General features: G+C 36.0%; 2 protein-coding genes and 1 non-coding gene across 4 annotated transcripts; 2 read left to right on the forward strand and 1 right to left on the reverse strand.

The window, feature by feature from the left end:
* The first annotated feature begins 1,885 nt into the window (after positions 1 to 1,885).
* On the forward strand, positions 1,886 to 1,992 carry LOC122312069. Its single transcript, XR_006242983.1, has one exon. It is a non-coding gene; the product is annotated as a small nucleolar RNA R71 (small nucleolar RNA).
* Positions 1,993 to 8,738: 6,746 nt separating this feature from the next.
* LOC122310341 (probable potassium transporter 17) lies at positions 8,739 to 17,171 on the forward strand. Of its 2 annotated transcripts, none has more exons than XM_043124236.1 (8): positions 8,739 to 9,167; positions 9,739 to 9,961; positions 12,921 to 13,160; positions 13,256 to 13,306; positions 14,283 to 14,543; positions 15,199 to 15,251; positions 15,338 to 15,707; positions 16,014 to 17,171. In XM_043124236.1, the coding sequence occupies exons 1-8, from the start codon at positions 9,108 to 9,110 to the stop codon at positions 16,889 to 16,891; spliced, it is 2,136 nt and encodes a 711-aa protein (XP_042980170.1). In that variant the 5' UTR covers positions 8,739 to 9,107; the 3' UTR covers positions 16,892 to 17,171. The 2 variants fall into 2 exon arrangements, with proteins under 2 accessions (XP_042980170.1, XP_042980171.1); XM_043124237.1 differs by having other exon boundaries at positions 8,741 to 9,167; positions 16,032 to 17,171.
* Positions 17,172 to 24,009: 6,838 nt separating this feature from the next.
* LOC122311075 (protein XRI1-like) lies at positions 24,010 to 25,528 on the reverse strand. Its single transcript, XM_043125439.1, has 5 exons — positions 25,275 to 25,528; positions 24,991 to 25,118; positions 24,825 to 24,909; positions 24,550 to 24,720; positions 24,010 to 24,440 (listed from the first exon to the last, which is right to left on the reverse strand). The coding sequence occupies exons 1-5, from the start codon at positions 25,381 to 25,383 to the stop codon at positions 24,160 to 24,162; spliced, it is 774 nt and encodes a 257-aa protein (XP_042981373.1). The 5' UTR covers positions 25,384 to 25,528; the 3' UTR covers positions 24,010 to 24,159.
* Positions 25,529 to 27,434: the final 1,906 nt, after the last annotated feature.

Below are 27,434 nucleotides of genomic sequence, written 5' to 3' on the forward strand. Positions count from 1 at the left end.
GGGTAATAAATTACCCATTTTCGAACGGGGACAAACCAAGGCTCGGGATTGATAGGGAATGGCCTTGAGATATTTATGAAGCTAAGGGAAATGAGTTTTGGCCGTGGGTGGTGGTGGAAATGGCGGTCGAAGGTCAAAAAGGGGCTGAACGGAGTTGAGCTCGTGGGAGCTGCTCCAGCAACGGATCGAGGCCGGAAATGGGTGGTTTAGGTCGGCAAGAGGTAGGGGAAGAAGCTATGAAAAGATGGTGGCCGGAGGTGGTGCGACGGCACCGGAAACGGTGAAAAACCGTATGGCTTGGAGGAGCTCGTGGCGGCTAACGGTGGCTCGGATGGAGGTGAAACTTGGTGGGGATGTTCACCGATGAGAGGGGAAGAAAATTGGGTGGGTGGTGTCGGCCACGCCGCCGGCGAGCGGCGGTTCTGGGCTGCGAAAGCAACCGGCGACAGGGGCAAAAACAGAGCAGGTGCAGCGACTTCCGGCGGCTCTCGAAAGCTAACGGCTGGTCCGATGGCTCTAAAAATTGGTGGGGATGATCTCTGGTGGAAGGGGAAGAGAATGGTGGTGGCGGTGCACTAAACGGTGGCCGAACGACGGAGAACTGGCCGGTCAAAGTGGAGGCGACGGGAAGGAGAAAAGAGAGGAGTGCTGCGCCGGGAGAGAGAAACCGGGAAGGAAAGAGGAAGAAAAAAAAAAAGAAGAAAAGAAGAAAAGAAGAAAAAGAAAAAGAGAAAAGAAAATAAATGAGGTCCAATCCTCACTCTGGAAACCAAAAACAGATCCGCCGAAAACGATATTAAAAACCGTAAAACGACTAAAATAAATTAAACACCACCTCAAATAAATTAAAAACCAATTAAAACACATTAATTTAAAATAAATAAACCAATATATTATTCAAATTAAAAACAACCCTTCAGTGAAAATACACGTAAAAACCGGGTATCACAATGTTCACCGGTGAGAGGGAAAGAAAACTGGGTGGGTGGTGTAGGCCACGCCACCGGCGAGCGGCGGTTCTGGGCTGCGAAAGCAACCGGCGACAAGGGCAAAAACACAGCAGGTGCAGCGACTTCCGGCGGCTCTCGAAAGCTAACGGCTGGTCTGATGGCTATGAAAATTGGTGGGGATGATCTCTGGTGGAAGGGGAAGAGAATGGTGATAACGGTACACTAAACGGTGGCCGGACGGTGGAGAAATGGGCGGTCAAAGGGGCGACGGGAAGGAGAAAAACAGGCTGCTCGGCGTACGCGGGAGAGAAAGGAGAAGAAAGAAGAAGAAAAGAAAGAAAAAGAAGGAAAAAGAAAAGGAAAAAGGGAAAAAGAAAAAGAGGAAAGAAAAGAAATGAGGTCCAATCCTCACTCCGGAGACCAAAAACCGATCCGCCGAAAACGATATTAAAAACCGTAAAATGACTAAAATAAATTAAACACAACATCAAATAAATTAAAACTAATTTAAAATACATTAATTTAAAATAAATTAACCAATATATTAATTAAATTAAAAACAACCCTTCAGTGAAAATACACGTAAAAACGGGTCATCACACGCCTCATTGCTTGGAACTATCATACTTGTAGATGCAACATATTCTGTACTTTGTGGTATCCTTTGTGTTGTCAAGGCTGAAATCTGATGAGATAGAGTAGCAACTTGAGCTGAAAGGGCTGCTATCGGCTCCAAGTCATGAATTCCAGCAACCTTCTTAGCCAAAGTCCTCTCAGTTGGCCATTGATAGTTGTTTGAGGCCATTTCTTCCAAAAGTGCAGTAGCACCTTCAGCTGTCTTCGACATCAAAGTTCCACCAGAAGCAGCATCAACTATAGTTCGAGTTTGCCCATTTAACCCATTATAGAACATCTGAACTTGCAACCAATCTGGCAATCCATGTTGTGGGCAACGTCGAACCAAGTCTTTATACCTCTCCCAAGCTTCATAGAGTGACTCAAAATCATTTTGCTTGAACTGGCCAATCTCACTCCTGAGTTGGGCTGTTTTTGCGGGAGGAAAGAATTTAGCAAGAAACCTCTCAGCCATGTCCTGCCAACTAACGATGCTTCCCGGTTGTAGAGATTGTAACCAACCTCTAGCCTTGTCCCTCAAAGAGAAAGGAAACAATCTCAGTCTAATGGTGTCTTCAGTAACACCATTTATCTTCACAGTGTCGCAAATCTCCAAGAACATTGCCAAATGAATATTGGGATCATCCAGTGGCGATCCGCTAAATTGAGCCTGCTGCATCATGCTAATCAAAGCTGGTTTGAGCTCAAAGTTGTTGGCATTAATTGGCTGGCGCATTATGCTCGAGTAATTTCCATTCACAACTGGCCGTACATAGTCCTTCAAGGTGCGTGGTAGTACCTCACGATCTTCTTCAGCCATGGCTAGTATCTTATTTCTTCTTAGTGATCTGAGAGTTCTTTCAATTTCCGGATCAACAGGAATAATATCACGAGATCTAGCACGGCGCATCCAACATCAAAAACACACCTGTAGAACAAATTAAAACAAAATTCTAAATTAAAACCAAGATTACTTTGTATCGATATTGACAAAAAGAATAAGAATAAACCAGTCCCCGGCAACGACGCCAAAAACTTGACCGGTGCAAAATTACAAGTGCACAGTATCGTAGTTTTATAGTAAAGTAATAAGAAGAGTATCGTCCTCAGGGATTAGTACCTTACGTTTGCCAAATACCAAAATTATACTAAACTTGATTTTATCTAGAGGAACCACTAAGATTTTTGTAGTTGCAATCTAAACTAGATCAACTCAAAGAAAAATGTGCAAAGGAAATAACACTGACGTTCGAAGATCAAATTAATGGGAAGAAAACTTCTAGGAAATCGATTTCACCTACTTCTTCACTATGCTTTTCTCATCTAGCTAATTTAATTTTAAACCTCTTTTGTCTATTAGCAAATCTCTAATTCATCCAAAAGCCTCTTTCGATAGTCAATTGGAATTGACTCTTGGTTATCAATTCATACAAGAATATGCAAATTCAATAATCAAGAACGCAATAAGACCAATGATTTAATTACTACATAGGTTCATACAAGTCTTTCGATCTCTATACTTACCTATGCTGAAATATCCAAGATCTACCTTATGATTCCCTCTTTCGATAGCAAATCACAAGATTACTTATCATCTAATCAATGGCCAGTTAATTAAAAGCAATAAATTCAGAATAAATCAGATAAACAAAGAGAGAATTGCATTAAATTAGCATAGACAATCAAGCATAGTTCGGAAATAGGTTACATCGTTTTCCTAGAATGAAGAAAATTTAGCTCATGATAGAAATGAAATTCAACATAAACGAATTCACCATAATTGTTCTGAGAAGATGGGAAGAAAATAAATACTGAAAAACACCCGCCAAAGCATGGATAGAAATATGAGGGTCTCCCCCCTCAACCTCTCCTTGTTCTTGCACCTCTTGCCCTTGCTCATCCTCCCCTATTTCTTCCTTTTCCCTCGATTCCATCTCTATGAGAAAGATTTACTTGGCTTTACATTTGTGGCCCATAGTGAACCTCTCATTGCAATTGAAACAAAACTCATTCTCTCTTCGTCGTTGCATCTCTTTCAAGATAGCCTCTTCACACCCGTGGGTAAACGTATGGTTTTGCTTGATGTGCCTCCACTAAGACCTTCCGGTGAGAAGTCCTTGCCAAAAGTCTTGTTTGCACCAAACTAGAAACCATTGGAAGTGGTTTCCTCATCTTAAACTAGCTACTTTTCTTCAAATCTTGAAGTTGATCTTCCTTAATCCGTGCAACCTCCAAAACTTGCATGAAGGTTTCTTAAACTTCACTTATGCTGCCAAATCACTCTTCAAGCCTCCCACAAAGGTCCCAATGAGGGCATTCTCTGACCACCCATGTGCTCTAGTGGATAAATATTCAAACTCATTTTGATAATCCCTTAAAGATCCGGTTTGCTTGATCTTTGAGAGAGTCTTATGGTAGTCCATATACTCAGTAGGCCTGAACCTCCTCAAAAGCTCCTTGTCAAACTTCCACTATTTCAACCCCCTCCTTTGAGCCCCATAGGTCTTCCTCATCCATTGCCATCATTGGTTAGCCTCCCTCTCAAGGAAGTAGGTGGCATAGGATACTTTAGCATGGCCCTCCATGTGATTGTGCTTAACGTGTTGCTTGGGTCTACTAACCCAAGTGCTCAAGTCATCACATTAAACTTGGAAAAGTCCTTTTTTAGTTTGAGAACTTCCCCCTACGTGCACCTCTTCTAAACTTCCAAGCCATTCATTGGAGGCAGTATATTGTGCCTCCAAGGTGGCTTCAAGATTCTCAATCCGCTCCCTATGCGTTGGTTGTCAATCGGCCATGGCTTCCTCTCCACAGGTTGAACTCTCTCAATGAAAGCACCAATGATGGAAGCCTCACTCTCACTCAAGTGTTTGTGAAAATGTTGGGTGGTTGAATCTAGGGTTACTTCAAGGCAACACCAAGATCCAATTGGTTGGAAGATGAAAATTAAGACTAACTCGAGCTAGCACTCAATTTTCAAAAATTGGAAAAGAAAATTATCATTCATTAGAATAGTATAATAACGAATTACAATGCAAAACCGAAATAAATAGTACTAGGGTTTGGCTAGTCCTCCCCCAATCAACTTCTTTTAAGACCATAATCCAATAACAAATCAAACTCCTACAATTAAAGGATCAATCTTAACAATGCCTAAAATAAAGGAAACAAGCTAAACAAATTAATAAATAGATAATCTTTCTAATTCGAAGGAACATATTCGGTCATCACTCTAGAAACCGCCCAATCCCCTAAAATCAAGGGATTTTCCTTCTCCCCTAAATTCAAGGGATTTGCCAACCATCCCCTAAGATCAAGGGATTTGCCAACAACTTGATCCTCTTCTAGGTGGCCTTGCCTTGTGCACCCAAGACTTCACCACCCAAGCACCCCAATGCTACCCTCCTAGCCTCGGCACATCTAGCCCTCCTAGTGGCATTACAGATGGCCCTTCTTGCATCTTCATCATGTCGTCCACAGCTCCCCGTGCACTACTTCATATGTGCATTCAAAATGCACTGTTTAGAAGAAATAAAACGGTGCCTTTTGAACTTCTTCTTCCTTTGCCAGATGCGCAATTTCCCTTCTCCCTTTTCTACTTCTCCTTCTCTTTGTTTACAATATGAAACCCATTGCTATCTCAGTTGGTCTGCAATATGAAACTCAACAATGCAGAGATGTGTTGGATCTTCTGCAAGGCACGAGAGCTTCTACAATGCATCGGTTCTAATTTTGTCCTAAGTAACTTGTTACTCCATCTCATTCCATTTTTGCATAGATTTTGAAATGTTTGAGGATTTTTCCATGGGTTTCCTTCTCACTAAAAGGAAATGGAGATATTAGACAAATATTTGTACTGATCGTGACCAAAATAACAGGACCATTCTCCATCATAATGGTCGGGGGGGCCCCCACTACTATACATTCTCTATTGTTTACATTTCATATTTGCAATGAAACCCTAGGTTTTCATTTTTTTTTTTTTTCCATTTCCTTTATTTATGGGGTGCATTTGTGTTTGTTTTATTAATGAGTAAAACTCAAATTTTGTTGAATCATAGAAATACTTATAGCCCTAGTACACAGGCATTATAATATGCTTGCTTGGTTAAATGTTGTTGTGCACGGGATACACAAGCAATATTTGATATGCATGTATGAAGAATACTTGATGGTTTGATCTAGGGAGGCAGTACTGCAAAGTAGAAATCATTTAGTAGAGTTGATAAAAATGACATGGCAATGACTAACTTGGTGAAAAGTTGGATTTTTAACTTAATTTCAATTATAATTGGTTGTTAAAATATTAAGACAAGTCTTTCTTAAGCCCTTTTTATTGTTTGTTGTTTTGTTGTTTTGTTTTGTTTGTTTGCGCAAACATCTTATTATGGTTGTTTGCTAGTACTTACGTATGCTGAAGTAATGTTTCTAAAAGTTGGGGAGAGGAGGATTTGAGGAAAGTTGTCACTGAAATTGGACCCGAAGTTACTGCTGTGGAACTGGTTAAGGTCAGTATGTATTAGTTATGAATAATTATGGTAATTTACATTAATTTTTGTTGTTATCTATTTTCTTTTCAATTTATTTTTTAATTTTTTGCTTCTTGTTGTTTGTTTATTATCTGAATTCTGCTCGCTTTGGAAAGCATTATGTTTAAAAATAGCCTGAGGTTTGAATTTATTTGTGTTACAAGCATCGTGGGCTAATGTTATTAAACTCTGTCACATGATGTAAAGAACACTAGCAATAACAGAGGCTTTGCTTTTGTTGACTATTATAATCATACACGTGCTGAGTATTCATGGCAAAAGATGATGAACCCACAATTTAAGCTAAGTGATAATGAACCAACCGTGAGCTAGGCTGAGCCAAAAAATGCTGATTCTTGTGCTGCTTCACTGGTCTCGTTAAGTTGCTTTTGTTATTTTGTTCTCTTCTTTTTATTTATTTACTTATGAGTGCTTATAGCTTCTTGTTTTCTCCAAATTCGAGGAGCAACTATTTCATTTTATGTTACAAGAATGTAGGGTGCTGTAACAGTTGTTTTTTGTGACCGGTGAAGAAAGCTAAATTATTTTTTAAATAATTAATAGTACTTGTGTATTTCTATTTACATATTAATCTTTTATTCAAAATTTTGACATCAAACATACTTGCTTATTTATGTATAATCAAGAGTTACCACACTACAAATATTTCAAGTGGGCAAATGGTAGTGAATACAAAGAGAAAGCCTTCATAAAGAGATAAGCAGAATTGTTAAGGAGGGAGGAAGAACTTCAAAAGAGAGAATAAGACACTGGGAAGAGGGAGTTGGCACTCCACAGTGATCAAGCCCAGCGTTGTAGTCAAGAAGCCAACATGTGGCACGCACGCACACTTCTTCATGCCTATTTTCTAATATCCATAGTTATTTAATTGTATTTGATACACTCAAAGTGAATATGACTTTGTTTTTGTGTTTGATAGGAACTTAGCATTTGTAAGTCGAGACTTTGTTATTATATACTGGAGACTTTACTTGCTATTAGTGATCTTTAATCCTAAGACTTTATTGTACTTTAATGTACCACTTCTTTTAACAAAGTATGTATCTGCGTGGAATGAACTTGCCAATAAATTGCAGGTTTATGGATTGCCAATAAATTACAAGTTTATGGAATCAGATTCTAAACTTTCTAGCATTGTGATGGCAGGTAGACGTATTGCATGCCTACCTATCATTTTTATGACAAAGAAAAAAATATTTCCATTTTGGTCATCTAGATTTTGTCTGGTCTTTAATATATCCACATCTAGATGTGCATATATAATTTATAATCAATACATTAATCGAGTGATAAAAATAAATAAAACAAATATCATTCCCATAAATTGAGCACTTGGATACAAAGTCAACTTTACACCAATAGAGTACTTGGATACAAAATGTAGGCTCAAATACTAGAATACAAAACGTGAGCTTCATTTTTATATCTATATGCACAAGGAAATCTTCTCGTGCTCTAGTGAAATTTCGATGTGACACCCAAAACATTATTCTTTTGTTGTACCTAATACGATAAATAAAACTAGAGTTAGATGTTTGCATAATAGCTTGGACATATTAATTAATGAGTAAATTATAGAAAACAATAAAAACCACCCCCAATACACAAATTTTAATAAACCAACAACAACACAGGTTTACTCTAACAAACCACCAACACATAACATACTCCAACAAACCACCAACAACCCAGATGGGTAGTGACTACATATATAATAAATACACACCAATTGTGTGTGTTGTGTACAATAACTGGGTTGATGGATTAGTGAAAGGAGGTGTTATGGAGGATGCATCTTCTTTCTCTTTCTCCATCTTCACAATTCCAAATAGAAGCTAAAATATTTACTAAAATGTGTGAAATGTCTACTATCGTGTCTCTTAAGAAAAAGATCATCTCAATTACATAGATAGTCGATCTAAAATATAAGGGAAAAAAGTTCAACAGTATTTCGAGCTATATAAGAGAAAGAAAATGCTAGATACAACATAAAAGTTGAATGTGCTAACATTATTATGAGCTTTCAAAGTTGGGAGACAAATAAATCCAACAACTTCAAAAATCTGCTTTGTGGTATCCGAGAAACTTGAACCCACCCACTTCTTGAACCTTTACAATTGTTTTCTCCACCCACCCTCATGCTTTGCTCCCCACTCTCCAAAGTGGGCCCTTAGCTTATTACTTTTTTGACATTTTGGTGTTGGATATTTGACTTGAAGTCCCCCACACTCACACACATGTATATATTTAGTTACAATAATCTTTAATTTGTTGTGTTTTTGGTTTTAGTAGAGGCCCGATGTCCACCTCTAGAGATCTCTCACATTTGTTTTCACATTCCATAAACAAAGATGTCCTCTAAAAGACGTTTTGTCGAAAACTGCACCACAAAGCCATTCAAAGTGGGAAAATGTTAAATATCCTACCTTAATTATCATCTCTAAAATGTGGTAATATTTATTAATCTTAGATTTAATTTTGGAAAATAATAAAATTCTAGATGATTAAATAATTATTGAGCAGCACTATCTCAATACGCAAATTAAGCATAGTGGCATAATAATAACAATAACAATAGCAACAAAAACAATAACTCTTAAAGAGAGAGTCTACATGGAAGCTCCACCTCTAGAGGAGTTAACAAGCAAGAACACAATCATATCTGGTTCATCACACATTTGGGAGGCTTCACCAAAAGCAAGAAAAGGACAAAGAAATAATGGAGGCTTCACCGAAAGCAAGAAAAGAAAAAGAAATAAAACCTTTACCAAGAAAGAAATGAGCTTACTTTGGGAGACTGGAATTGTGAGCCAAGTGTCTTCTTTGTTTTCTTTGGAACTTTGGAACCCTAAGATCACCATATTCCCTCTTCGACTGTCTTTTTCATTTTTTTTTTATAAAATGTGCCACGCCGACTGCAAAAAGTATTTCTCTTTATACAATACACCAGAGAAGTGAAGCGGGGAGTTTAGGCGGACCACAAGCTTTGTCAATGGAATCACAAATCCAACTTCATATTCTTCGCGGCTCCATCTCAAATGCACAGGAAAATGTATTCTCAGCTCTCTCTTGCTCTCACGCACGCACGCACGCAAGCATAAACACATACATATCTCCATGTTTGTATTGCGCACATATTTGTTGTCTGTCACTGAACGTTGTTATATTCTTGGGTTTGATTTTAATTCATTTTCTCCTTATGTTTCTGTTTGATATGTAATCGTTGTTTTAGATTTCTATGTAGTTCGTTGTTACTCAACTCACCAATTAGTAGTACTTATCATTGAGGTTGGCCGGCTCGAATACATATTTTCATTCTGGGTCTTATTTATTAGTTAATTTCCTCTTCAACTAATATTCAAAAGCACCTTCTCTTTCTCAATTTAATGTCTTGCTTTGATTGCATATTCCATGTTGTAATGACTAATAGATCATTATAGAAACAACTCTGTGTTGTCTTGTGCTTTGATTGGTGAAGAGTTGTTTGGAGTGATTGACTGTTCTAATACTAGTTGATTTTTGTTGGTTATGTTATTTTCTTTGAGCTAGATCAAGTTCAAATTGGTATTATGTTATGAACTTCTAAGTCTAAAGTCTAATCGAAAGTAAATCAATTTAATCAGCGGATGGACCGATGGGGTACCCTGGTACTTGCATACAAGACTCTAGGTGTAGTATTTGGAGGACTTGTAACTTCCCCATTGTATGTGTACCCTTCAATGCCTTTGAAGTCTCCAACAGAGGAAGACTACTTGGGTATCTACAGCATAATGTTCTGGACTCTTACTCTCATTGGTGTTGTCAAGTATGGTAGCATAGCTCTCAAAGCCGATGATCAGGGTGAAGGTATATATGAACCTGCATAATTGATTTCATTCTGCTTGTACTTTTGGCCTTTCTAGCTTATTTGTGTTGAATCTTAGCTTTCTGTTTTCTGTACCAGATCTGGCTATAGATAATTGATGAATCATAGTATTGTAACTTCCCAATAATATAATGACCCAGGTTTTGTGAGGAAATTGCTGGGTGGTTGAACTAGTGAATGGATGACTTGCTACTGTTTGAATGATTGATTTTAATAACCAATTTTCATGTGAGGAAATGCTATGGATTTTTTGAAGTATGATCTTTACTCCAGAGGAAGGGTTGTCTGATATGTCCTAGTGTGGATGAATGTGCAGGAGTTGGAATTTACCTTGTTTTTCATATGTTGACCTGATGTGAACAGCTATGATGCAACTTAAATTGGCAGCTATATGTCCTCCTGAGTTCCAAGAAGTATTATTCAATCTTACTTTTTAGTTGTTTATATTATGCAAGGCGCATGAGATTGTGGATGCATTCTTGTGAAGTACCTCTTGCGTTATCTTGGGCTTTAACATTTCAGGCATGATTTATGTGTATAAATGTATGCCAATCAAAAAATGAATTTGTCTATATCAGCTGAAGCTTAATTAAGTATGTTAATGTGGGTAATTTCTTAGGTAGGAAGTAGGAAGAACAAAAGTCTAAACCTAGCAGCACCGACAATGATCTAACTAAAAGGAAGGTAGTCAATTCACTGGGGGATTCAGTAGATAAAGAAATAAGTGATTGACATTTTCTTCATGTTCAAAAGGACAGCTGATGGCATCATTGATGAGCATTCATCTATTGCTTTCAAAGAACAAAACACAAAGTTGTGGCCTAGAGGAAACTTTTGAAACATGTTAATTTTAGGCATTATAACTGTAACGTACCAAAATGATGGATAGTTACTGCAAGTGGTGTAAAAAGTTTATACATATGAAACTCTTGTATATTTCTATTACTAAAATTCCTTTCAAATCATTCTGGCCTGAATCCCTTGATCCACTTCAGAATTTTGAGTAATAGTGCCCACGAGAAAAGTTCGGACTCCACCTGGACTATGTCTAATTGTTCTGATTGGCTGGTTAAGGTTAAGCTGGGAATTTTCTAATTGTTCTGATTGAGATTAATGAGATTCAACTTTCTCTCATTAATATCCCTTGAATGCATGTTGCATTGGACATGATGTTTGCAATACTATTTGTTAAGATTTGGATGTTCATCCCATACCTGGAAATTTTAACCAACATACTAGCCCTTGAATGTTATAAGAAAGTAGAACTTTAATATCTGTCCTGTATTTTATTGGACGGGGAAAAGATGGAAAATTCTATAGTATAACTAGAAAAATGTAACAGCAATGTCTGTGGTAATCACTGCCACAATTAAGAAACTATCAAATAACCATTGTACAGGAAATATGTTCAACATCATCATTGAAGTCACCACATCAGCCGTTAACACAATGTTTTAATGAGTTTTAGTTTTTAGAGCTAGTTTTGCATTTCTTATATATTATTTGCATCATCCTTGTTGCTGCTAAAATAATGCTCTACAACAATCCTGATAAAATATCTGATTGGCCTTTTTTCAAACTGCCCCCTTCCCCCCCATCTTTTGCTCTTCATCTGTACTTGCTTTAGCTTAGGATGTCGATCTAGCCATTTCAATTATCATTTCTTTTAAGCAATCCTTTTCTGAGCTTCATTTTTTTTTAAGTAAATAAGAATCTTATTAAAAAGAAGATATTTCTAAGTACAAATGTGAGTACAAAAGTTCTCTCGAACACTACAAGCAATATACAATCCACTCAACAAGGTCTACAAAGAAGAAAAATGAATTCCTCCAAAAGCAAGTATCTATACATAACTTGATCCAAGAAATAAAGGTTTCAGATATATATATATAAAATATATATATATATATAAAGCTTCTCTATTACATTGAAAATCTTGTTATTCCATTGCCTCCAAATGAGTTTTGTGATGCTGCTGAAATAATCCTTTCCAACAAGACAACAGATTAACTACCTTCTTCAGCATAACCCAGTAATCCCAAGGAAAAGGCAATATACCACAATTCTCTCGCTACAGTGAAATGGATCAAAAGAATGAACTGACTCTACCCTAGACTTTACAAATACAGCATCAGTTTACAAAATTCATGTTCCTTCTAATCATATTATCCATAATTAAGACCTTGCCCAAGGCGGCAGTTCATTATTTTATTTTTATTTTATTATTATTTTTATGTCGGGAAACCTCTCCAAGGCAGGGCCGTTCGGACCCACCTGTGAAGAGTAAACTCCGGTCCCGTGCACCGCACCCTCGGAAGTTTCCCTATACAAAACTAGTTAAGTCATTGACTAAAGGCCTCATAAAAAGAATGAACGTCAAACTTTCTGCCTTGTTTCGTGTATGTTACATCCATCAGGCCTCTAGGAACGCTGCTTAAATTGTGTTTGTTTTTGTTTTGCTTACCTTTTCTGCATCAGTACTTTTTGGACTAATTACCCTCAGATGTAATTCCTGTAAGTCACGGCACAAACATAGATAAAATTTGTACTTCCTTTTTAGATAAATTGTTGCTTGGGTTTTCACGTGTGGACAATATAATATGCTTTACTTGTTGGTTATCTCGATTCTATTGGCATGCATTTTTTCTCTGATATATAAATTTTTAAGAGAATTATTTATCAAAAAAAGAAAAAAATTTTAAGAGAATTTCTAGGTAGACAGTTGAACTTATCCTGCTTGCTGTTAAAATCCTGGTTAAATTTAATTGTGACCACTTTTCTCCTTGTGAAATTTAAACCTTGTTGGAATCAAAAGAATTAAAAATGAGAGAACCTGGTGTCCATGCTGAGTACTTAAATCAGTTGCCAGAAACACCGAGTATATACCTTTTGATACTTACCAATGCCCGAGTTCTTGACTTAGACACCGGTTAATTGTAGGTGGAACATTTGCCTTGTATTCATTACTCTGCAGGCATATGAATATTGGAATCCTTTCTTCAAATCGTGTAAGTTCAAACTCAAGCCTTGCACACTCTATGCATGAGAGCACTGGAAAGATAAGTCAGCTCGGAAAGTTTTTTGAAAGCAGTATGGTTGCTAGAAGGGTATTGCTTTTTGTTGCTATATTAGGTATGTGTATGCTTATTGGTGATGGAATACTTACCCCTGCAATCTCAGGTTTGTCTGCTACTTTTGTCTATCTCCGCCTTAGTTATAATGTAGTGCAATTTTTTATTGGATTTAATATCTTTTAACATAAAAAAATTGTGCAGTGTTATCGGCAATGGATGGACTAAGAGCACCTTTTCCTTCTATTAATAAATGTAAGTATTTCATCTGCTTCTAGTAACTTTGACACTAGTTTCTGATCCCGTGGGTCTCCTTACTAAGATATTGTTAAGATGCAAATAAATATTTACTTATATAAAAAATAAATGCAAATAACTATTTGAAATCTTGAAGCCACTTTTTTGGAGTTGGTAAAATTTGCAAGATACAATCCTGTTATCTCCTGAATAACCTTGCCTTATTAATCTTTCAAATGAAGAGAAAAGTTAATCATATAATTGCTTCCCCCGATCATAAAAAATAAAGATGTTTCATTATAAAATTAAAAAAATGGAATAATCAGATAGTCTCCTCCAACTTCAGTTAAGATTATCCTTTGTTTGCTCATTTTTACATCAGTAGAGAGAAGGAAAAACCATGGAGAATTTCATAATAGAACATTATTGGTATTATTTAAATTGATGTATGTTTGACTTTATCCTCATTTATTAATATTCTTGTAATAGGTTAACCAAAATACTTGCAGAAAATGAATTGGGTCATGTAGGTATCTGTATTTCCATGGCAGTTAGGAAATTTGTTTATGAAGCCTTCTAAACAGGGAAGTCAACAGGGAAATCACTCCTCTGACAGATATCTGGACCTCTATCAGAGTTGCAAGATGCTTTGTTATTAAATAGGGTTTAGAAAATTAGAGTCATTCTAATTCCATAACAAACACAATACAGGATAGGGCTTCTGGCTTTAGCAATTAGAGTCATTCAGTTTAAAGTGGAGACATTAAATAAATAAATAAACAAAGAGAAATACAAGTGAAGAAGATAAATAGAGTTGAAAATATTGGGAAGTTAAGTGAAAAATACAGGATAGGGCTTCTGGCTTTAGCCAGGAAACAAAGAACTCCACATGTTGTGCAGGGAACTTCTGTGACATGGTCTTATTGGTACCAACTTCCAGCCTTTTTCTTTCTCATTGAGTTCACCTACTTGCCGGTTTGTTATGCTGTTGCAGCTCTGGTGGAGGCACTTTCTGCAGCTGTATTAGTTGTTCTGTTCCTGTTGCAAAAATTTGGTACCTCTCGAGTGAGCTTCTTATTTTCCCCTATCATGGGTGCATGGACCTTGACTACTCCACTCGTTGGAATTTATAGCATTATACATTATTATCCAAGTATATTCAAGGCTTTATCACCACATTACATCGTTCATTTCTTTTGGAGAAATGGAAAGGAAGGCTGGCTCTTGCTTGGTGGCACTGTCCTCTGCATCACAGGTGAGCATCATGTTTAAATAAATATGAAATTCAATCATTTTATGCAGGAGAGTAAAGCAATCACATTTGTTTGAGCTCTTTAAGATTATGATGGCACAAACCATGTGACAGATCTTATTTTGATGATCATCCTGAACAACTATATCCAGTGTATTCTGAGAAAAATGGCTTAAAGTTATTAAGGATAATGATTTTAGTCAGTTTCAAAAAATGGTGAGAATCATAAAATTTGAGTGATAATCCGGTTTGTCTTCTTCAAATTATTATATTTGTAGCTCATGTAAGAAATCTCTTTAATAATTTGGGTTCATGCTTTGCACAATGCTGGGGATGCCTAGGATGAACATGTTCAATACCTTTAGTGCATATCGTTACACCCAAGAAATCCTAGGAATCATCATTTGTTGGCATCTAATATTAACGAGTGACCCAAGAAGACATCCATTGTTTGGGTTATTTTTCTTAGTTGATTTTGTTGGTAAATTTACTAGTTGGCTTTTGTTGCATGGTCTAGACCTGTTGGCATTTCTAGATTAGGTGGTGATGAAACTTAAAAACTGATTTGCCTTCATAAGATCGCCTTCTTATGCATGCATTCACAGAATATATCAACATGTGTAGCATTTGATTTTTGATATCATCTATCCTTATTCAGGTTCCGAAGCATTGTTTGCAGATCTTGGTCATTTCAACCGGACTTCTATTCAGGTTGACTAGCAATACTGTTTTTATCTGTTAGATTTTAATGTCTTTTGCTTCAGGAGGTCTCTGAGTTTCGTCTATTCTTCCAACAGATAGCTTTCTTGTTTACAATCTATCCATCGTTGGTTCTGACATATGCGGGGCAGACAGCCTACCTGATTAGGAACCTAAATGATCATGATGATGGGTTCTACAAGTTCATACCGACTAAAATCTACTGGCCCATCTTTATCATAGCCACATCGGCTGCAATTGTTGCAAGTCAGTCACTTATATCAGCCACATTTTCTATCATCAAGCAATCTGTAGTACTGGGTTATTTCCCTCGAGTGAAGGTGGTACACACATCAGATAATAAAGAAGGCGAGGTTTACTCCCCAGAAGTGAACTACATCCTCATGGTTCTTTGTGTTGCTGTCATACTCATCTTTGGAGATGGAAAAGAGATTGGAAATGCTTTTGGTATGGTTACTAAATAAGCCTGGTACATTTCTAATTGATATCTCATCATCAGTGCAGTGAAGTAGAATATATGGCTAGTAGAATATTCTGACTTGTGTTTTAAATTAATTTCCATGCTTATTAATGACCAAATCCATCTATTTCATGTTGATCAAGTAACAAATTGCTTTATTTTTTTTCATGTATTTTGCTGGAGAGAATGTGCTGGACATTATAGTGGTGGTTATACCCATCATCATCACACTATATAACATATCATGTGTTCCGTTCAACATTTTAGTAAAGGCAATCCTTTCGAAATTTCAGCTGTGATATTGCCTGCAGGTGTCGTTGTCAGCCTAGTCATGCTCATCACCACTGTGCTGCTGACACTAGTGATGATCATAATATGGAGAACTCCGCCTGTGCTTGTTGCTCTCTACTTCTTCGTGTTTTTCACGATGGAAGGCATCTATGTGAGTGCAGTATGCACTAAAATCCTGGAAGGTGGATGGATTCCTTTTGCCATATCATTTATCCTCGCTTTAATTATGTTTGGCTGGTTTTACGGGAGACAGACAAAAATAGAATACGAGTTAACTCACAAGATGACTTTGGACAGACTTGGAACACTTTTATCTAATCCTGGTGTACAAAGGGTTCTCGGATTGTGCTTCTTTTACACCAACATTCAAGATGGGCTTACTCCAGTGCTTGGACATTACATAAAAAATGTGAAATCCCTTCATAACATCACTATATTCACAACTCTTCGGTACTTGTTGGCTTCTAAGGTGGATCCACATGAGAGGATTGTCGTCAGAAAAATGGGGCTAAAAGGCGTTTATGGGTGTGTCATTCAGTATGGCTATGCAGATTCCTTGAATCTTGAAGGAGATGATTTTGTAGGTCAAGTTATAGAGAGCTTAAAGGTGCATATACAGGACTTCTCAGATGGTGTACAATGTGGTGCTACAGTGGCCGAGATCCAAGCAGAGATTTCTGATTTGGAAGAAGCAAAGCATGCTGGTGTGGTTCACATAAGAGGAAAGACGAGGTTTTATATTGGCAAGAGCTGTGGCTGGTTTGACAGAATCATGCTGGCATTTTATGAAGTAATGCACAATAATTGTCGGTCTGCCCTGCCAGCCCTTGGGGTACCTCCACCACAACGTATTGAGGTTGGAATGTTTTATGAGCCTTGAAAGGACGATTTTGTTCTTGGTGGGTTCCCGCTCATCTTCTCTTCCTAGTAGTATAAAGGGATAAATTAATAAAAGGGAGAAGAATTACTGAAATGATGTTAGGCTGATGTTTTATCCAACAACTACATAAACATGACGAGGATAAAACAATGCTGCAAACCTGTATATTGGCCAGCAGATAGTTAATCATATTTAGTTAAAAATGTTGTTTTTTCTTTTCAAAATTTTGTTCAACTTAGTTAATTAGAATATGTAATTTTATGGATCATCATTTTTATTATCATCTTCTCAACATCCTTTTTATCATTATTTTCTCAACATATACGAGTGGTAGCGGCACGGCCATCACCTCCGTGCTATAGGGCAGGCCAGTGCTAGTAAGCAACTGGTCTACTAACTATAATGTACCCATCCTCTTCGCCATCTCTTTAGCCTTTCCTTTAAGGTTATACAACGCACTCTGCATATTCCTCCTTTCTTCCTTCGTACAACCCATTCCATTTTTGGATTCCACATGTTCTCTATTGCTTTGTTCTGCATGGTTTCTGATCTGTTGGTGCCTATTTTGAGTGTCTTGTTCCCTTTCTAGAGTCTCTACTTGGTAGTTAGTTTTCCCACTAGCCGCTCCATCACCGCAAGTCTCGTTTTCATGTTTGTCGATGTTGCTTCTTCTTGCCCCTCGAGTTGTCTGAGAACGAATTGACATAGACATACAAAGGACAAGTAAAGTTTATAGAGATTTCATAGACTATTATTAATATCGTGTTTCGTATACCTTTGAGCCGAGTTCTAACAACTTAAGTTTGGGCCTTTATACTTGCACACTCAAGAAAACAAAGGAAATGAACTTGATGGTGGCTGGGGAGCTGTCAATGCTTAGGTCAATAAATTTCTTTAATTGTTTGTGCTAGAGTACGAGAGTTTAGAGAAACTTATTCTATATGGGGGTCGACTTTTATGCGAGGTTTCTGGAGAGACATTTCATACCTTATATTAGGGGTTTATATCACTTCGACTATTGTCTAGTTAGAGTCTTTTAATGAGGTGTGGCTCTTAGGAATAGTGCAAATAATGCAACGTGGGGGTCGGGGGATGGTGCTATTAATGCCACATGGTTCCTCGAGTGGCGCTTTACCAATAGATGATCACTGCTGCATTCCCTCATACCTTTCGTCAAGTAATTAAGGGCTATCAACATTTCTCGCCCACCCGTAGGTAGAAGTCCTCGAATGTTAGGTGTTAATGGGGATGTCAGGGTGACGAGTCCCGTTTGTCCTGTCATTCATTTTTCCCGTGTGGAGGTTGCTTCACAGCTTGGTTTAACTCGTGGGTCAAGTATTCCAAAGGGGTGCAATGACTCCTTTAGATAATGATTATTAGGCAGGGTTGGGCCCTTCATAGATCTATCACATGGACCTAAGAGGAGGGAAAATCCCCTTACACCTATATTAAAATATTAGAATAATATTAAAAACATGATTTTTATCAGAACAATAACGAAACTCAAATTTTTTAAGTTTTAAAAAATATTTGATAAAAAAAATATTTTTATTTAATTTAAAATGGTATTTCACTATTTTGTCATTTTTTAAAGTTTCCATAAGTATTTTTTCTTTTTAAGGGAAAAGTGAGGTGCATTGAAAGTTTATATATATATAGTTTTAAGTCCTTTGGGGATGTTTGCCAGAATTAAAATTTTAAGAGGATAATTATAAATCAGGTGATAGTATGGTACATTGGAAGAAATTGAAAAATAAAGGAGAAAAAGTGGCTTTGATTTTTTGGTTACCATGTAGCCCAATTGGCCCAAGGGTGCGTGCTAATAGTTCTCGGCCTGGCCCAAGTAGACGTTTCCAACGTCACATGGTAATAGTTCTGACGTGGGATTTGTAGAGTCAATTCCTAAGTTATTTTGATTTCGTGGAAAGTAATTAGAGGGATGCAATCCCGATGGTAGTATTTTAAAATCAAAGAGAATCTAATTCTCAAGGATTGGATTGGGGATTTGGAAAAGCAAAACCAGAAGATGATGTTATCACGTATTTCTATGATTTTTCTTTCCTCTTTCGTTTCTTTTACTTTCTTTCTTTAAATTATCCCTCTTTTGAAAATTCCCAAAGGAAAAGAAGGTGAATATAATTAAATTGAGAAAAATAATTTGTATATTTAAGATGTGTAAGTTTTGTACATTTTTTTTAATAACTAAATATATATCATTACTCTTAAATAAATAAAAAAAAAAATGATGTCGTTGAGTTGAACAATGATCAAAAGTTATTTATAGACTTTTGTCACTATGATTCATGGAAAAAGCATTATTACTAACAACTACAATGATCACGACAGACCATTTGGTTAAATCGATTGCATGGTTTTAAATTCCGTCTTGCAAGCGTACAGATTTTTTTGAATTAATAGAGCCCTTTACCTATCAGTTTTTACGCCCAATCCGTACACCCATGTCATCGTTTCATGATTTTTAAACCTTGCCAATATGATAGAAGAACGTGGCCAATTATGAGCTTTTCTAATGAATTATGCATTTTAATTTGCATCTATATGTAAAATAGTCAAACATTCTTCAAAACACCATCTCTACCAATGGTGTATATATATATATATATATTTTTTTTTTATATATATAATAAGAAAAATGATAGTATGACTATTATATATGCCCACCAAATCTGTTCACTTATATATTTTTATTTTTTATTTTTTTCTTAATGGTTAAAGAAGTGACTATTAATGAATTTATATATATATATATATATTTATTTCTTTCTTAATGGTTAAGATTGTTTAAAAAATAATTAAAGAAAAAAAAAACCCATTTGTACTAGTATGCATATTTTGTAGTCACTCTATCATTATCCTTAATTAATCTTTATTGTTTTACTTTACATTTATTAATCTTTATTTGAATATATCGATCCGAAATCTCGTTTTATTCATGCAGTTATAATGATCTACATATATAATTTCCTTTTTTCTGGTTCTGTTTTTGTAGAATATAGCACTGAAATTTTAAATCACCCACAAACCTCAATGTAACTAAATGGTCATAATTAAGAACATCAATTGGATCGATCTCAAGATCTTAGACATAAGAAAGTATGCACCTTCAAATTGGTATGGAACATAGATATATATATATATATATACCTCTTGAGTTTCTTTTAAGATTAGTTTGTCCAAATCACTAAATTCATTGGCGGGCTGTTTCATCGATCACTGATGATTTGTGATAATATTGTGATCCTCTGCGCAAATACATTATACTACAAAAAAATTATTCAGTTATGATTAGTTATTTCTTATGAAAATGATTATTTTTTGTTAAAATAAGTTTATTTTAATTGCAAATAGTCATTCTCATTATATATAATCAGTTATAAATAGTCATTTTTTTTATAGTGTGAGAGATCATACCACTCATTTTAATCAGACAATTATTCAATATAGTAGTACATGCAGTAGGGTAAAAAGATTCTAGGAAAAACAAAATTAAGCAGAAAAGGAAAAAGTCTACAAATTGGGCTACCTGATCATCCATTATTATTATTAATTAATATTTTTAAAAAATGGGAAGAGATAGATATGGCGTCAAAAACTAAATCACCAAAGCAAAGATAATCATTGACCTTAATCCACTACTACTACACCACTCCTAATCATCCCCACCACCATTAATTAATTAATTAATTTTCAAGTTTTCAACTACCAAAGGTAATAGTGATCTACTGTGCACATGCATGCTAGCTAGCTACCTAGCAACATCCAACTGTGATGCCTATATATAATGCGTGAGTTTCTTAATTCTCACAGTGAGTTTAATTAATGCGTCTACCTCTTGTCAATGCCAAGCAAGCACCTCGCTCAGTACCTAGTGTGAAAAAAAGAATTAAAAAAATAAAATTACATGCATATATATATCGCAACATGATCACTGATAGAAAAAGAATGTTGAAATCAAATGTTGAAGAGATCAAAAGTGGATGTCGACGTTGAGACAGAGAAGGCATACAAAAACATTTGGGGGACCCTATATCTTGAAATTTGCGATCGATGTTTGAAAATGCTGTCTATATATATATATATATATATATATATATATGAGCGTGAATATGAAGGCAAAGCAACGCACCAACTGGACATAATCGAAGGAATTTTTAGGTATGCATGACTTGGAGGAAACTGCCACATTGACATTTCTAGAGTAATGGTTGAACCAATAATATTATTCCATGGCATTTATTTAAGAGAAATGAATCTGCCGGCTAGCTACAGTATGATATATATATATATAAAGCATATGTGCATGGTATACGTATAGTACGTATACCCTAGCTATGTAGGAACAAAGACTTTTGATGGATCGAGTATCTTCACGTATATTTTGTGGAGCCCTCCCACATGATCATGTGCAATTAATATATATCTCATTCATAAGCGTACTAGAGTACTGCATGCACACTGTTTTCACAAAAGCCGCGTACGTAAGGCCGACCGGAATTGTTCGAAGCCATAATTAATTAGGAGGAGGAATTAGGAGCTAGAGAAGATCAAAATTAAGTAGCATGATCAGGTGGGAGACCGGGTTTTCAAGATTTGTTTATTAATTTGATCATGAATTCATAACAAAATCATTACGTACTTTCAGTATTCAGACTAAACTATATAACTAGAAAATTAAACCAGACCAAATACGTTTGTAATTTTCAGCCTCTAATTATTATTAGATTCTCATATCTTGAGTTTTACTATATTCGGTCATTTTTATATTTTATTGATATGATAATTAGATAAAATAATTATTTTATATTAAAAAAATAACATAATTAATCGTATTAATAAAATATATAAAAATAACTGCACATAAAAATATTATAATTATATAGTTAAGTTATCGTAACCACTAAGACGTTATAAAAAGGGTGTAGGCCAAGGCCTTGCGGCCGGGTTGGGGGCCGAATTAGTTCTTGGCCGTTGTGGTTTGAAACTTAATTAATTTGTGTGAATTTAATTAATTAACTTCCTTTTCGTAGGTTGACTTGAAATTCGATTCCCATGAGCTTGTAGTAGTAGTGGTTATAAATAGGTCGTTGCTTGGTCATGATGATGGGTGGCACTACGTACACATGATACATAATATTTGGAAGAGTTTGAAAACTGGGCATTAACAGCTATATATATATATATATATATATATGTACAAGTACAAGCTGCTGTACGTGAGATCTTTTTTTATTTAACAAGATTCACGTCATGAGGTCTTGCTTAACTTAACGTTGAGAATATTAATTCTCAAGCTGGAAATAAATCAGGTTGCATGGTACGTTGTGAGTAATGCTTAATTAATTAATAAAAAATTCTTTATACAGTTAGTTTTGCGTATGCATTCTATTGATGTAATTAGTTGTGTATTAAAAAAAAATTGATATAATCAATCACTTCAGTGGAATGCACAGAGAATACATAAAAGTAACTATATATAACATTACCCTTAATTAATTAGTAGCTAAAGTAGATGCTGCATGCAGCAACTTAATTATTCCGGTCTTTTCTGGGAATATATATGATCATCATAATTATTTTTAAGATTTGAATAATAGTAAGATAGTTTGTGAATAGCAGTAAGAAAATTTGAGTTTAGTATTTTTTGAATTTTGGAAAATGAGGGAAAAAAAGTTAAATAAAATTAAAATATTGTAAGAATATATATATATATATATATAGTTGTATAATATTATTTTTATTTGAAGATTTGAAAAAGTTGAATTTTTTTTATTTGAAAGTCTAAAATGTTATAATGATTAGTTTAAAAATTTTGTATTTGAATTATGTTTAGAATGAAATAAAATGAGATTAGATGATAATTTTATATCTCCTCCAATGTCTCAAATCTGCCCTAAGTCTTGGTGAATGCAAAAGCTTAATTGCGCCTTGAGTCTTGACTATAATAAGATATTTTTTTATTAAAAAAATTGGTGTAAATTTTCAAACTTGATCACCTAATTCAACCGAAGTTGACTGGCCTGCCTCATGGCATTATTCATGTTGATTTGGTAGCATATATATTATAATTCAACCGAAGTGGACTTCATGGCATTATATATAAATATCTTATATCCCATTACACTTCATTCATGATGCATGCCGGGCCGTTCTTCTTATTGAGCAGTTTTTTTTTTTTTTTTTTTTTTTTTTTTTTTTTTGTGGTTAAATTCAACCTAAACGTCTAACCCCTGGCCAGTACAACTTCAATCAGAGAAATGGCAAGTCTTGTGTTAAGGGCGGGAGATCATGCAGCTAGCCAGCATGGCTAGGCCTCCCTACGCTGTAAATGAAATGATCAGTACTACTAAATCCTCCTGTTCTATTCCTTTTATCTTTCAAAATAAGCTTAATTAATTGTACCATTAAAGTCAGTTATTTAATTATGATCTTAATTATAATTATCAAATGAAAAATATAAACATACAATACTTTTCACAACATATATTTACAATCATGTTTTAAAATAACATGATCACTTTACAAAAATATCTTCAATTTACATTATGTGTTGTGAAAAGTGGTACAAAGAGTATTGTATGTATCATTACTCATGTAATATCGTATCATGACTATTTATCAGAAAAATATAAATGAAATTACAGGAACTTTTTATGAGTTTTAAAAATTTTATGTACAATTATTTTTACGTATTCTTTGTACATTTTTCTGATGTGATTATCTACGTCAATTTTTTTAATATAAAATGACTATTTTGATCAATCACAATAAAATTTATAACAAATACGAAAAAATAATTATATGTAATATTTCTCAATATTCGTTCACTATTACTCTAATTTTGGGTTCCCATTCCCAACAAGCAAAAGTCGAGTCTAAATATATAATCCGGACCTTGCCAAACAGGGTGCAAAACTTTGGCTTGTAAAGAGCTTCCCTCTTATTTATTTATTTATTTATTTTTCTACCCACTTCTGCCTTTTTTTTATTTAGTTTTTTCACTTTTCCTTTTAATTTTCCCCGTACGTATTACATGACCATTTTGAGTTGAGATCAAGCTGCTGGCCGGACATAATTAATCTCTGAGCACAAGAAGTACGTAGCTTTAATTTGGGTAACTATTATGTACGAAAACTGATCAAATAATGCATAAAAATCTCTATCTATACAACGCATCAGTTTGAAACAAGCACGTCTTAAAAGCCCAACAACAGCTAATTATAAAAAGTATAGCTACACACAAATAATTCTTAGCCTTTAGTTCTGATAATGGTGATTGTTCCTCTTCCCTGTGTGTGGATTCTTGTAAGGGCGACGACAGCTTTCCCAGAAAGCCCTGGACCATCAGGGGACACACATGGCCGACATGCAAAGTCCCCCACCGGATGCCTTACCGGCCTTGTTGGCGGCATTAGTATCCTCTCGTTTATGTCGTTTAAGGTTATGTCCCCTTCAACACCTCCTGGTTTCACCAATGCAAATGGATACACCACCCTCGTTATCACTTTCTTCGCACTCTTAACAGAATCTCCTGAATAAAAAAACAAATACATACGTGTATTAGGCACAAGAAAAGCCTCTCTGCCTCCTGCCTAAATACTCAGAGAGAGAGAGAGAGAGAGAGAGAGAGAGAGATGTACCAGCAGGATCTGTGGAGAAGAGGGTTTCTTTGTCAGAAGACGTGGTGCTAGGTTGTTGCTTGTAAGAAGATGAAGAAGAATCTGTAGCTTCAGGGACCTGATCTTCTGGGGTTTGTACGTCCGTGATAAGGCTTGTGTCCTCGCTGATTCTGCTCATAATTATAGGCTCATCTGTATTCAATGTTTCACCATTTTGTGAAAGTAACATTAATTAATTCCACAGCACTACAAGAAAAACTTAAACTTCGGAAGATTGATCAATCTGACATAATTACCTGAGAATCCGTCGATGCTGTTAATCTGGCTCAAGGAATAAATATTCTCGGACATTCCCCATGAGCTGTTTGAATTCCAGTGGCTCTGTATGTGGTTAAAAACAGTAATCCTTAATCTCTGTGAATCAGTGAAAATCCCGTGTGGAAATATAGAAAGAAGAAATACCTGCTCAAGATCTTTGAAACCATCATCATCAGTATGATCATCTGTATACGACAGCATGCGTCTTCGTTTGGTTCGGTCCCTAAATTCAACCAAAGCGTCTTCCAAATAGCCGCTTGAAAAATCAGACTCTGGAGGCGAAGTGAACGGTGCAGCATTTCCATCCATGATAACATAAATAGTTAATATTCACAATCAAAAGTCATTTTGTATTTATATTGTGAATTTGGGTACTCCAAGAAGAATTAATTACAGACAAAGATAGTGGAGGAAAGAAAAGTGGGTACCTAAACACATTGTGTCGTGGTTGAGAACTCCAAGGTTGTGAAAATCCCAACCTAGGGAAGAGCTATGGAGGCTGCCAGCAGTGTAAGCCAGGGAGCGAAGCTCACCCATTTTGTTGGGAGGGGATGTTTTGTGTTGTGTCTTAATGAGCCATTAAATGATGAGAAATGGTTCTATTTATGTGCGAGTTGTGCCAAAAAAGCAAAAAAAAGTGAAGAGAATTAGATGATTTCAGAAGAAGCACTGCAGCAGTAGAGTAGTCAGTCAACGGTTGGGAAGGAAGAAATTAAAAGTGGTGTTTCTTGGGATTCGTGAAATGGGGGGGGTGACCTTTTACTTTCCTTGTTTTTCTTTAGTGTGGGGGACTTAATAATTGCAATGGGTATCATACTATGTTTGCTGCTTGTAAAGTGGCAGAGTCATATAGATTTGAGGCGAAGACATGGCCCTAAAGGCACAATTCAAATTTCAGCTTTTCCCTTTTTTTTTCTTTTTTACTTTTTTTTTTTTTTTTTAATAATTTTTTCCAACCTTCTCCCTGTGGTGGTTGTCGTCTAGGAAGTGGGCCCAGAAAATGGGCAAGCTGGTGGGGCCGATGGGTAAGCAAGGATGAAGCATGGAAGAAAAAAGAAATACATGTGGTTGGTATGTGGGACCACCTTTTGTTTTCGATGATGGGCTTTGAATGGTCCAAGTTTTGTTTACACAGGTGTCACCCACATTGTATTTCGTGTGGATATTAATAATTGATGTACAACAATCAACAGCATTTAGCAAGTTTGTTTGGTGTGCTTCATTTGTATGGTGTTTTGTGCCGAAGATGATTGCTTTTTAATTTTTAGCCGAGAGGAGGAGGCAGCGTGAGAATGGGCCGGGCCTGAACATGCAGATTCAAAAGGTTTGGACTCGAAGTCCAAGCAAATCTAATTGAAAATTTGGCGGCCCATTAACAGCCTGATTCACACATACACATTATTGTTTGCTACTGTTGGAGACAGAGTAAAAGATCCTCTCTTATCTTTGAGGGATCTTCTGAATGGGTCACATGTTCAATCCTCTTACGGAAAATATATATTTTAATTTATGGCGTTGTATTCTAATGATAGATTCAACCCTTTATCCCAAAATAATAATAATAATAATAAAAATAAAGCATACGTCAGATATTTTTCCAAAATTGTTGAGCTTTTAAACTTGTACTATATTGACTATTTGACCGAAGTGAAGTTGAAGTCACTTGACTTCCAAGAACACCTTCCCACAATTATGCAGCTCGAAAAAAACTGTTGCCAATAATTAATAGCAATGAATGTTGAAATGATTGTGGAAGAGATCTTCATAACAGCGAATGACAAGCAGGCTGATTTTAGGGCTGCATCTTGCATCCACCGGCATGCAGCGGACAAACTGGTGGGTTAAAGCCCGTTTCAAATGTTGGGCCCGTTCAGATTTTACCCCGTTTGCTTTGCTAATATATATTACTTATATTTAAAAAATAATTTTTTTCATACAACGGTATCGTTTTGTTTTAGGTTAGGGCTTTAACCCCCCGCTACATATCTCTCTCTCGGCGCCATCGGTCTCTTACAGTCTCACTATTATTGATTGGTCTCTCTCTCTCTCTCTCTCTCTCTAGTCATGCATCACGGTTGCAACTTTGACGATGGGCAAACAGCCTAAAGGCCAATCTGCCTCCCGAGAGGGGGCATCCACCCAACTGGGATGGGGCAGGGCCCAATTCACCCCCAGCCCATGCGGGGGAGGGGGCTTAGCTACCAGCCCACTAGGGGCGGGTATTTTATTGTGATGACTACCTAACCAGTTTGTGTTTACAGGCAAAGTAATTAATAGTGGTTCTTCTCTTCTAATACATCAGTGTTTGCAAGCTCTGTTAGTGTCTTTGTTATATTTTTTTTTCTTGCTTTGAGATGTAAATCTGTCCTCATTAATTTCATTTTTTTCCATTGTAATTGGCTTTTTTTTTTTTTTTTTTGCCTTATCTGGGACGGTAGTGGCTACTATTGAAATACTGAACACCATTGCTACTAAGTTGGTCATTGATGTTTATGGTCACCCTACTGGCCATGCTGCACTTGTGGATTTGCTCATATTCGGTGTCCTTGGGCTTTGTAATTACGATAAGCAAGAAGAGATTGGATTTT

This window comes from Carya illinoinensis, chromosome 5 (genome assembly GCF_018687715.1).
Source record: "Carya illinoinensis cultivar Pawnee chromosome 5, C.illinoinensisPawnee_v1, whole genome shotgun sequence".
Classification (NCBI taxonomy): domain Eukaryota; kingdom Viridiplantae; phylum Streptophyta; class Magnoliopsida; order Fagales; family Juglandaceae; genus Carya; species Carya illinoinensis.